The 12,159-nt window shown below is 40.5% G+C and overlaps 4 protein-coding genes across 8 annotated transcripts in view; all 4 read right to left on the bottom strand.

Moving 5' to 3' along the window:
• Positions 1–12,159, bottom strand: part of LOC307170769 (protocadherin alpha-C2-like) — a gene marked incomplete at its 5' end in the record, with an annotated part of 184,187 nt that overhangs the window by 77,854 nt on the left and 94,174 nt on the right. The gene's annotated exons all lie outside the window — the stretch shown is intronic.
• On the bottom strand, positions 192–4,227 carry LOC307170777 (protocadherin alpha-3-like). Its single transcript, XM_079892073.1, has 2 exons — positions 1,461–4,227; positions 192–269 (listed from the first exon to the last, which is right to left on the bottom strand). The coding sequence occupies exon 1, from the start codon at positions 4,062–4,064 to the stop codon at positions 1,584–1,586; it is 2,481 nt and encodes an 826-aa protein (XP_079748199.1). The 5' UTR covers positions 4,065–4,227; the 3' UTR covers positions 192–269; positions 1,461–1,583.
• On the bottom strand, positions 5,029–7,654 carry LOC307170878 (protocadherin alpha-3-like; the record flags this gene model as incomplete). The annotated part of the gene is made up of 1 exon (XM_079892188.1): positions 5,029–7,654. Exon 1 carries the CDS (start codon positions 7,507–7,509, stop codon positions 5,029–5,031), a length of 2,481 nt encoding a protein of 826 aa, XP_079748314.1. The 5' UTR covers positions 7,510–7,654.
• Positions 8,241–10,840, bottom strand: LOC307170876 (protocadherin alpha-3; the record flags this gene model as incomplete). The annotated part of the gene is made up of 1 exon (XM_079892186.1): positions 8,241–10,840. The coding sequence occupies exon 1, from the start codon at positions 10,632–10,634 to the stop codon at positions 8,241–8,243; it is 2,394 nt and encodes a 797-aa protein (XP_079748312.1). The 5' UTR covers positions 10,635–10,840.

Raw genomic sequence — 12,159 nt, 5'->3', positions numbered from 1 at the left:
ACTAAATGAAAAAAAAAAGTAAATATATTAGCTTAAATAAAAAGGAATTTACAATTAAAATATTCAGTTGTTTATTTTTACAGCATCACTATCACTTCACTGTTTAAGCAATTTTGTAAGCACTAAACAACTTATATATATAAAAAATAAGAATTATACTAATATTAGTAAAAAGAGGCATAGATAGAAGTAGTTATTGCACCGATGTGAATTTCATACAAGCCGCCACCACAATCTAGTTCAGAACCACGGACAGCGCCACCAAAGCGCTACATTAAAGGTGCCGTAGAATGGATTATTTTATTATTTTATAATGTTTCCTGGGGTGCCCTTATAATGTTAGTATGTTTTTTAGATCAAAATTTGTTATAATTTAGAAATAAAAGGCATATTTCCTAGCCTGATTTCATTCCCTGGATTGAACACTCTGTTTGAAGGGGCGTGTCTGCTGTAAGACTGCAGTGTTGTTGCTCACTGCTGTGATTGGCTGACATGCTTGCATATGAAATATCTGGCATTACATGTAGAGCTATCTGGAAAACTTTTACTATTACAGCTTTTAACGTTTTTACTATTACAGCTATCGGGATTAACGAATCATGAGAAGTTTTTTAAGTATTTAGATTATTCCAGCATTGAGCAGATGACAGCCTGTTGATCGCGTGAATGAAGATCTTATCACTGCAACGCGATTTACTGATGCATAAACAGTGTTGAACGACTTTGAGAGAAAGATTATCTGTCTGAACTTGAACAATTACACATCAGAAATTCACATAACCCACTGGTTCTCCAGAGGCTCGGATGAAGGAACTAAAAAAATACTTTTGTGTTCATTTGTACTTCCAAACACTGAGCAACTGCCATGCTTCGTTCGCTCGTTTGCAAGCCACGATGTCTCTCGAGGAAAAAACAATATCGCGCTGGATCTAGATAACGCAGTGTAAATTATCGTTAATAAATCACTACTTACCGCTTGCGGGAATATAACGTTAGTTGAAATTGCCCCCTTCGTCCGTTTGAGACGCCAAGAGAAGCCTGGCTGCTTCAGGTTAGAAAAACAGTCCGTGGTGAAACGGGCAGAGCAACTAACAACTTCGAATTAAACTGTAGCGGAATCAGATTATAGATAGATCTGCCATTTTCCCTATGATCCTCCTCCTGCTTGTTTCTTCACCTGCAGAACTTCTGATGATTCGGCTGCGCAGTTCCGCCTGGCACTGAGCATGGGCTGGCATATGCAAATTTTTAGAGGCGTACATATTAATGATCCCAACTGTTGCGTCACAGTTGGTGTTATGTGGAGATTCGCCTGTTTTTCAGGGGTGTTTTTCAAAAACGAGATTTAAATAAGAAAGGGAAAACTATGGTGTTTGAGACTCACTGTATGTCATGTCCATGTACTGAACTCTTGTTATTTAACTATGCCAAGATAAATTCAATTTCACATTCTAGGGCACCTTTAAAAAAATGTTTATATATAATGGTGTATTAAGCGATTCCCATAAGTCTGTATATTTCAGCAAAACGCCATTAACGATTATGCCACTTTTAACATTATTAAGTATCAAACTTTATTAGTGTTATTTCAGTCGATAAGAACACAGGTCAATAAGAGGAAACAGAAATTCCAATAATTTTACAAAACAGAAAAATAATAGTGAAAATCCATAATCTCTTACCTTCTCTTTATTAGGGAGTGTTTGTGTTCTGGTAAAAGTGTCTCCTCCATTAATACTGATCAGTTCTGCATCTGCAGGCGGAAATTGCGCGGGGAAAACCACTACGTCACTCTTCAGTGTGTCCGAGCTAAAACACACGTCATACTGCTGAGTAGCTTTGGAGTAAGACCAGCTCCCGTCAGGGTGTGTGGTGATCATCGGGGCGCTGTACCTGCCCAAACTGCCGTCTGTCCTGTGGCATTTCGCAGCTATCAAACTGATGAGGCTCAGTAAAAAGATGACGGACACACACACAATGGCGATCAGCAAATACAGATTTAAATCCGAGAAACTCTCCTCCTTTATCGGCGCATGTCTGAATGGAGTCTTGACGTCCCCTGCGCTTTCAACAACCACAACATCAATAGACACAGTCGCTGACAGTGAGGGCTCTCCGTTATCACAAACCAAAATGACCAGTGGGTGAGTTTTCAGGTCATTGTCACTCATTCTCCTCTTAGTCCTGATCTCCCCGCTGCTGGTTCCGATTCGGAACAGAGTGTTTCCTTTGGGTTCAGAGATGTGGAAAGACAGCAGCGCATTGTAACCAGAATCTGCATCTACAGCCCTGATCTTGGCCACAAAGTAGCCCGCGTCAGCAGAATAGGGAATGTTCTCCGTGTTAACGGAACCGAGCTCGGAATAGGGCGCGAGAATCCCGGGACTGTTGTCATTCTCATCCAGGATAAAAACATTTACAGTCACGTTACTGCTGAGAGGAGGAACACCAGAGTCTGTGGCCTGAACTTTAAACTGAAATGTTTTGATCTCCTCATAGTTAAACGACTGTAAACTGTGTATATCTCCACTGTCAGAGTTTATGTTGATCATGGATGTTACCGGGCCGCTTTTAGAGCTTTCTAGTAAAGAATATGTTATCCGGGCATTATCACCTACATCAGAATCTAAAGCAGAGACTGTATGAATAACAGCTCCAATCTGACTGTTCTCTTTCACATAAACATTAATGACGGGCTCTGGAAAGCGCGGCGCGTTGTCATTCACATCAGAAACGTGTACAGCAATGACACTGGTGCTGGAGAGAGGCGGAGTGCCTTCATCAGTAGCTGTGATGGTCACGTTATACTCGGACGCGCGCTCTCTGTCGAGAGGTCCATTTACAACTAGAGAATAATAATTTTTGTAATTCGTCTCAAGTTTAAAAGGCACTTTGTTGGACACAACGCAATTAACTAAACCGTTTTTGCCACCGTCCCAGTCAATCACTGACACTAGAGCGACAGCAGTGCCAACACTGGCGTCCTCTTTCACTGTACTGAGGAGTGACGTCACTGTTATCTCTGGCCTATTGTCATTAATATCCAGCACCTCCACCAGGACTTTGCAGTGCGTGGACATCGGAGGCTGCCCTTTATCACTGGCCTGTGCGCGGATCTCAAATGCGTTGTTCTCCTCGAAATCTATATTGCCTTTGACTGTGATTGCGCCAGAATTCGGATCAATATCAAAAATCTGCAGGATTTTACTCTGATCTCTTTTGATTATTGAATAAACAATATCACTGTTACTGCCTTCATCTAGGTCTGTTGCATTTAACACAACAACTGTCGTTCCAATAGCCACATTTTCAAAAACGGTTGTTTTATATAAGGGCTTACTAAAAACGGGAGTATTATCATTAATATCCAAAACTTTAATAATGATAAGAGATGTGCCTGTTTTAGAGGGGGTTCCTCCGTCTACAGCGGTCAGTGTGAGCTGGATCACAGGCTGTTTCTCTCGATCTAAAGCTTTCTGCAGCACTAACTCAGCAGACACACTCTGCTCTCCACCTTTGTGTACAGCCAACGAAAAATACTCATTCGAGCTAAGCTTGTAAGAATTTACAGAATTTTTCCCAACATCTGCGTCTGTAGCGTGATGGAGAGAGAATCTAACTCCGGGGAGGGTGCTTTCCGCAATGTCTAGCGTTTGTGATTTCTCGCTGAAAGACGGAGAGTTGTCGTTTACATCCACAATATTAACCTCTATTTGATAAAGCTTTAATGGATTGTTGATAACCGCTTCTACATTGACTGTACATTTAAGTGCTTTGTCGCAGAGCTCCTCTCTGTCTATTCTTTCGCTTACATACAGAAACCCAGTTTTAAGATTTACCTCGAAATATTTTTTCTTGGATCCCGTGACAATCTGAAACACGCGCGACTCCAGTTCCTGAACATTAAGGTTTAGATCCTTAGCGATATTTCCCACGGATGTTCCCGGATTCACCTCTTCTGAAACGGAATAAGAGAGCTGCCCTGACACCGCGTCCCAACAACACTCTAAAACAACGAACACAATACAGATCACAATAGATTTCCTTCTGTGCGTCGAGAGCATTGCGACATCCGATGAAATCCGTGCAATAATCCACGAAATGAAAGACAGTATTCCAAGTTCATCAACACGAATAAAGAAGTATGAGACAATATTCCATTTTATCGAGGAGAAAACACGAGGCCTTCGTACACTCTCTTCTACATCCAGTCTTTCTGAAACAAAGCCCTGTTAAGTCTCCTCCCCAATAAAACCAGGAGGAGCTTCGAGACACTGGAAATAATTCGAGATTCAACGGTCTGTAGTGACACCAAGCGGATTTATGAATGAATGTAAATAAATAAAAAAAAACACGAATATCACAAATGGATCATCATGTCAAATTGCAGTTATTTGTCATTTTTTTAAAACTAATAATATAAGAAAATATTTTGATATTTCTTTGTGTCCAATATATGAGAGTATTTCAAGGCATTTTCGCCATCACAACACATTTTTTTTATCAGCATTTTCGATATTCATCTTTCATATGAAGAGAAAGATATGCATTTTCAAACAACTTCACCAGATTTCATTATGAGCAACACGCTGTTATATAATATAACTCTCTTAGATTACTACAAGAATGAGTTCACATAACTAAATGAAAAAAAAGTAAATATATTAGCTTAAATAAAAAGGAATTTACAATTAAAATATTCAGTTTTTTATTTTTACAGCATCACTATCACTTCACTGTTTAAGCAATTTTGTAAGCACTAAACAACTTATATATAAAAAAAATAAGAATTATACTAATATTAGTAAAAAGAGGCATAGATAGAAGTAGTTATTGCACCGATGTGAATTTCATACAAGCCGCCACCACAATCTAGTTCAGAACCACGGACAGCTCCACCAAAGCGCTACATTAAAAAATGTTTATATATAATGATGTATTAAGCGATTCCCATAAGTCTGTATATTTCAGCAAAACGCCATTAACGATTATGCCACTTTTAACATTAAGTATCAAACTTTATTAGTGTTATTTCAGTCGATAAGAACACAGGTCAATAAGAGGAAACAGAAATTCCAATAATTTTACAAAACAGAAAAATAATAGTGAAAATCCATAATCTCTTACCTTCTCTTTATTAGGGAGTGTTTGTGTTCTGGTAAAAGTGTCTCCTCCATTAATACTGATCAGTTCTGCATCTGCAGGCGGAAATTGCGCGGGGAAAACCACTACGTCACTCTTCAGTGTGTCCGAGCTAAAACACACGTCATACTGCTGAGTAGCTTTGGAGTAAGACCAGCTCCCGTCAGGGTGTGTGGTGATCATCGGGGCGCTGTACCTGCCCAAACTGCCGTCTGTCCTGTGGCATTTTACAGCTATCAAACTGATGAGGCTCAGTAAAAAGATGACGGACACACACACAATGGCGATCAGCAAATACAGATTTAAATCCGAGAAACTCTCCTCCTTTATCGGTGCATGTCTGAATGGAGTCTTGACGTCCCCTGCGCTTTCAACAACCACAACATCAATAGACACAGTCGCTGACAGTGAGGGCTCTCCGTTATCACACACCAAAATGACCAACGGGTGAGTTTTCAGGTCATTGTCACTCATTCTCCTCTTAGTCCTGATCTCCCCGCTGCTGGTTCCGATTCGGAACAGAGTGTTTCCTTTGGGTTCAGAGATGTGGAAAGACAGCAGCGCATTGTAACCAGAATCTGCATCTACAGCCCTGATCTTGGCCACAAAGTAGCCCGCGTCAGCAGAATAGGGAATGTTCTCCGTGTTAACGGAACCGAGCTCGGAATAGGGCGCGAGAATCCCGGGACTGTTGTCATTCTCATCCAGGATAAAAACATTTACAGTCACGTTACTGCTGAGAGGAGGAACACCAGAGTCTGTGGCCTGGACCTTAAACTGAAATGTTTTGATCTCCTCATAGTTAAACGACTGTAAACTGTGCATTTCTCCGCTGTCAGAGTTTATGTTGATCATGGATGTTACCGGGCCGCTTTTAGAGCTTTCTAGTAAAGAATATGTTATCCGGGCATTATCACCTACATCAGGATCTAAAGCAGAGACTGTATGAATAACAGCTCCAATCTGACTGTTCTCTTTCACATAAACATTAATGACGGGCTCTGGAAAGCGCGGCGCGTTGTCATTCACATCAGAAACGTGTACAGCAATGACACTGGTGCTGGAGAGAGGCGGAGTCCCTTCATCAGTAGCTGTGATGGTCACGTTATACTCGGACGCGCGCTCTCTGTCGAGAGGGCCGTTAACAACTAGAGAATAATAATTTTTGTAATTCGTCTCAAGTTTAAAAGGCACTTTGTTGGACACAACGCAATTAACTAAACCGTTTTTGCCACCGTCCCTGTCAACCACTGACACTAGAGCGACAGCAGTGCCAACACTGGCGTCCTCTTTCACTGTACTGAGGAGTGACGTCACGGTTATCTCTGGCTTATTGTCATTAATATCCAGCACCTCCACCAGGACTTTGCAGTGCGTGGACATCGGAGGCTGCCCTTTATCACTGGCCTGTGCGCGGATCTCAAATGCGTTGTTCTCCTCGAAATCTATATTGCCTTTGACTGTGATTGCACCACTATTCGGATCAATATGAAATATATCCAAAATGTGATCTTGGTCCGTCTCTCTTAGTGAGTAAACGATCTCACTATTGGTACCCTCATCTTTGTCTGTTGCGTTTATAATTATTACAGTGGTACCAATTGGCACGTTTTCAACAAGACTAGCTTTATATAAGGGGCGACTAAATTCAGGAGCATTATCATTAATATCCAAAATCCTAATAATTATCTGAGACGTGCCTGATCTCGGTGGATTTCCTCCATCTGCAGCGGTAAGAGTAAGCTTGATAACTGGCTGTTTCTCTCGGTCTAAAGCTTTTTGTAGAACTAGCTCGGCAGACACACTCTGCTCTCCTCCTTTGTGCACAGCTAAAGAAAAATACTCATTTTGACTTAATCTGTATGTGCTCACTGTGTTTTTTCCTACATCCGCATCAGACGCATAAGAAAGAGGGAATTTTACGCCTGGTAAAGTGCTCTCTGCGACATCTAAATATTGCGTTTTGGCACTAAACGACGGTGAATTGTCATTTACATCCACAATATTAACCTCTATTTGATAAAGCTTTAATGGATTGTTGATAACCGCTTCTACATTGACTGTACATTTAAGTGCTTTGGCACAAAGCTCCTCTCGGTCTATTCTTTCGCTTACATACAGAAACCCAGTTTTAAGATTTACCTCAAAATATTTTTTCTTTGATCCCGTGACAATCTGAAACATGCGCGACTCCAGTTCCTGAACATTAAGGTTTAGATCCTTAGCGATATTTCCCACGGATGTTCCCGGATTCACCTCTTCTGAAACGGAATAAGAGAGCTGCCCTGACACCGCGTCCCAACAACACTCTAAAACAACGAACACAATACAGAACACAATAGATTTCCTTCTGTACGTCGAGAGCATTGCGACATCCGATGAAATCCGTGCAATAATCCACGAAATGAAAGAGAGTATTCCAAGTTCATCAACACGAATAAAAAAGTATGAGACAATATTCCATTTTATCGAGGAGAAAACACGAGGCCTTCGTACATTCTCTTCTACATCCAGTCTCTCTGAAACAAAGCCCTGTGAAATCTCCTCCCCACTAAAACCAGGAGGAGCTTCAAGACACGGAAATAATTCGAGATTCAACGGTCTGTAGTGACACCAAGCGGATTTATGAATTAATATCCACACACACACACACACAAAACTATTATCACAAATGGATGATGTTCATACCGAATTTAATATACGTTAAATTCTTCAAGTAATGCCCAAAGAATTTTTTTGATGTTTCAGGGTGTCCATTATCTGACAGAATCGTGGGTCATTTTCACTATCACAACAAGTAAACTATTTCCCCCCCATGGCAGTCCTTCATATCAAGAAAAAAAGGTTACATTCTCAAATAAACCTCCAAGATGTAATGATTAATATTTTATAAGGTTTCACTGCTAACATGTACTAAACAACTAAAAAAAAAAAAAAGCAGTTGAACCGTGCATTTCAAACATTTTAAAATCACTGTCTAGTTCAGAACCACGGACAGCTCCACCACATATTTTTGCAAGGCTTTTAAAAAATATTTTGTTTCTCAAAATACAGTAGTTTAACATAAAAAAAAAGCATTTTAAAAAATAAATAACCCTTTAATTTCTTACCTTCTCTTTATTAGGGAGTGTTTGTGTTCTGGTAAAAGTGTCTCCTCCATTAATACTGATCAGTTCTGCATCTGCAGGAGGAAATTGCGCGGGGAAAACCACTACGTCACTCTTCAGTGTGTCCGAGCTAAAACACACGTCATACTGCTGAGTAGCTTTGGAGTAAGACCAGCTCCCGTCAGGGTGTGTGGTGATCATCGGGGCGCTGTACCTGCCCAAACTGCCGTCTGTCCTGTGGCATTTTACAGCTATCAAACTGATGAGGCTCAGTAAAAAGATGACGGACACACACACAATGGCGATCAGCAAATACAGATTTAAATCCGAGAAACTCTCCTCCTTTATCGGCGCATGTCTGAATGGAGTCTTGACGTCACCTGCGCTTTCAACAACCACAACATCAATAGACACAGTCGCTGACAGTGAGGGCTCTCCGTTATCACACACCAAAATGACCAACGGGTGAGTTTTCAGGTCATTGTCACTCATTCTCCTCTTAGTCCTGATCTCCCCGCTGCTGGTTCCGATTCGGAACAGAGTGTTTCCTTTGGGTTCAGAGATGTGGAAAGACAGCAGCGCATTGTAACCAGAATCTGCATCTACAGCCCTGATCTTGGCCACAAAGTAGCCCGCGTCAGCAGAATAGGGAATGTTCTCAGTGTTAACGGAACCGAGCTCGGAATAGGGCGCGAGAATCCCGGGACTGTTGTCATTCTCATCCAGGATAAAAACATTTACAGTCACGTTACTGCTGAGAGGAGGAACACCAGAGTCTGTGGCCTGAACTTTAAACTGAAATGTTTTGATCTCCTCATAGTTAAACGACTGCATGCTCTCGATCTCTCCTGTCACTGAGTTGACTCTGAGGAGCGCTGATACAGGTGTACCATTCACAGAGCTTTGCAGTAAAGAGTATGTTAATTGCGCATTGTCCATGATATCCGCATCAGAGGCCGTTATTGTGGATATAATGGAGCCCACTTTGCTGTTTTCACGCAGATATGCATACACTACAGAATTTGGGAAGCGAGGCGCATTGTCATTCACATCAGACACCTGCACTTGTATTACTTTAGCTCTGGACATCGGCGGTGACCCTTCGTCTTCAGCAATGACTGTGATGTTGTACTCCGTTACGTTTTCCCGATCTAGAACGCCATCTAAAACTATCGAATAGTAGTTCTGAAAGGACGACTGTAATTTAAATGGTCTAGAGCCTAAAAGGCGAACGCGCACTGCTCCGTTTTTCCCCGAGTCTGGATCTGATACGGTCATTAAGGCAACTACAGTTCCCTTCCCTGCGTTTTCCTCTACCGGGGTAAGAAGTGATGTTACAGTCACATCTGGGGGGTTATCGTTAAAGTCAAGAACCTCTATTAAAAGCTTAGTGTGGCCTGACATGGTCACTGGACCTTTATCAGTAGCTTGAACTCTGATCTCAAAAGCGGTGTTCTCCTCATAATCAATATCACCTTTAATTTTAACATCTCCATTTTTCGCGTCAATATCAAACTTTTCAAGAATATTTTGGGGTGTTCGACTAATAAAGGAGTAAACTATCTCCGCATTCAACCCTTCATCTAGATCTCGAGCTTGTAGTCTGGTAACTGTGGTGCCAATTGGCGCGTGCTCGGCTATGGAGACTTTATATAATGGCTTACTGAAAACTGGAGCGTGATCATTGATATCTAACACATTAACCTCGATCATTAGGGTCCCTGTTCTGGCAGGCGATCCGCCATCAACCGCAGTCACTGTGAACTCGAGGCGCGGAGTCTTCTCTCTGTCTAAAGCCTTCTGAAGCACTAATTCAGCGGAGATCGTCTTATCACTATGAGTTTGTACATCTAAGGTGAAATAATCATTAGCTGTAAGCTTATAGTTTTTTACTGAATTCACTCCAATGTCTGCGTCATGCGCGCTCTCCAGTGGAAAGCGCACACCGGGCGCGGTGCTTTCACTAACATTAATCACTACGGAGCTAATAGGAAACACTGGAGAGTTGTCATTAATATCGAGAATGTTTATTCTTACCCGGTAGAGTTGCAATGGACTGTTCACCACGGCTTCCAGGTTAACGGAGCATGAGATTGCGCCTGCGCAAAGCTCCTCGCGATCAATCCTTTCGCTCACCTGCAAAGCGCCCGTCTCAATATTCACACTAAAATATTGCTTTTTTGAGGCTGACACGATACGGAAGCCCCTTGATTGCAGATCATTTACTGAAAGATTAATGTCTTTAGCTATATTACCGACTGTGGTTCCCCGTTTCACCTCCTCTGACACACTGTATGAGATCTGTCCGGTTACTGTCTCCAAGAGATGACAGGTCAAAGCAAATGAAAAGCACACTATGAAATGCCCCTGCGTAGATATAAACATTTTTCTTATTTATTCTCCACAACAATTCCCCCAAAAATCCATAAAAAAAAGAGACCAAATAACGTTTAATTCCAATTGAGAAAAGGATCCGTCTCGGTCAACAAGAGACAAAAGGAATCAGCCAAACCTCCCTTTTCTATCATCAGGACAAACCCACAGTGACAGTAAATCCAAGTTCTGCATCCATCAAAAATCCTCTACTGGTCCACAAGCGCATAAGATATTCCACAAACTGCTAGATGTTTTTTGACAACTGAACCCGACGTTCTATAGTGAGGAGGTTTAATACAACAAGAGATATATGAAAGAGAGGGAGAGAGAAACAGGGAGAGCAAGGAGAGAGAGGGGGGCTGGTGATGACGAGGAGGAGGAGAGACACTCCTTTCTTAAACACAGCTGGTAGAGCAAGAGTGACACATTGTGGCCACCTGATTAACTGCAATGCATTGAATGCAATGTGCAAAAGCTACATGAGTGTAAAACACTTGAGTATTTGCACTGATATATTAAGTATTCATCTATAGGGGATTTGTGCTTTACACCAGTACTTCTGAAACAAAATACTTTCTCATATCTCTTTCTCTTAAAATACTTAAAAAAAAAAATCTCTTATTTATTTTATATCATGGAGACAAAATTGAATGTAGACCTCCAACATCTTCTCCCCCCCCCCCCCCCCCCCAAAAAAAAGTATTTTATTGTTATAGAAAATTGCACCCCACAAATTTCAATCATTTTTTAACACACATGTATTCATTACTTCAATGAGCTCATTGTTTCTGCCTTAAATTATTACATTGTTTCAATTCATATATTTTTTGCTAACTGTGTGATTATATGTACATTTCTGAAATGCATAACTTAATGCATAATTTACCTCTGATAACAGATCACTCTAAATTGTAATGTGGACTCATGCATTTTCTGTAAAGCTGCTTTGAAACGATGTGTATTGTGAAAAGCGCTATACAAATACATGTGAGTTGAACTGAATTGAATTAAAAGGCATTTTAATAACACAACTAATTTTCTGAATTTGTATGCATGTCAGAGAAATAATTAAACAGCACAGTAAATAAGGTAGATTATTTATTTTTTGTAACTAGTAAGGATATATAATTATTATTATTATTATTATAAAGGTTAGCTCTTACTGTCAGATTCCAAAAAAATAAAATAAAAAATTGACATTGAGAAATATATAAAAAATGTTCATAAATATGTAAATATGTGTTTGACATACTGTCACCATACATAAAAATATACACTTCAGCTTTAAGTTATTAACTTAACAGGCTGCTATTAACTAACCGCAATTCAAATCCTCTTCATCACTGTGTCATTCTTAAAACTACTGCAGCATGGAGGATGGAGTCTGTCAAACTAGTTGTGTAGATACTGTATTTATTAAAGAACAAAACAAAATTTCAAAAACATTGTAATAGTGCAGGGCAAAATCTTCGTTTTTATGGTGCAGTTAAACATTATTTGGACACTGAATATAAAAAAAGGGATTTTTGTTGCA

The sequence above is a fragment of the Squalius cephalus genome (genome assembly GCF_949319135.1).
Source record: "Squalius cephalus genome assembly, chromosome: 14".
NCBI lineage: Eukaryota > Metazoa > Chordata > Actinopteri > Cypriniformes > Leuciscidae > Squalius > Squalius cephalus.
This window is presented reverse-complemented; position numbering and strand designations above follow the sequence as displayed.

Excerpts from the sequence above, each read along its gene's own strand:
- LOC307170777 (XM_079892073.1), bottom strand. The coding sequence starts at position 4,064 with ATGCTCTCGACGCACAGAAGGAAATCTATTGTGATCTGTATTGTGTTC.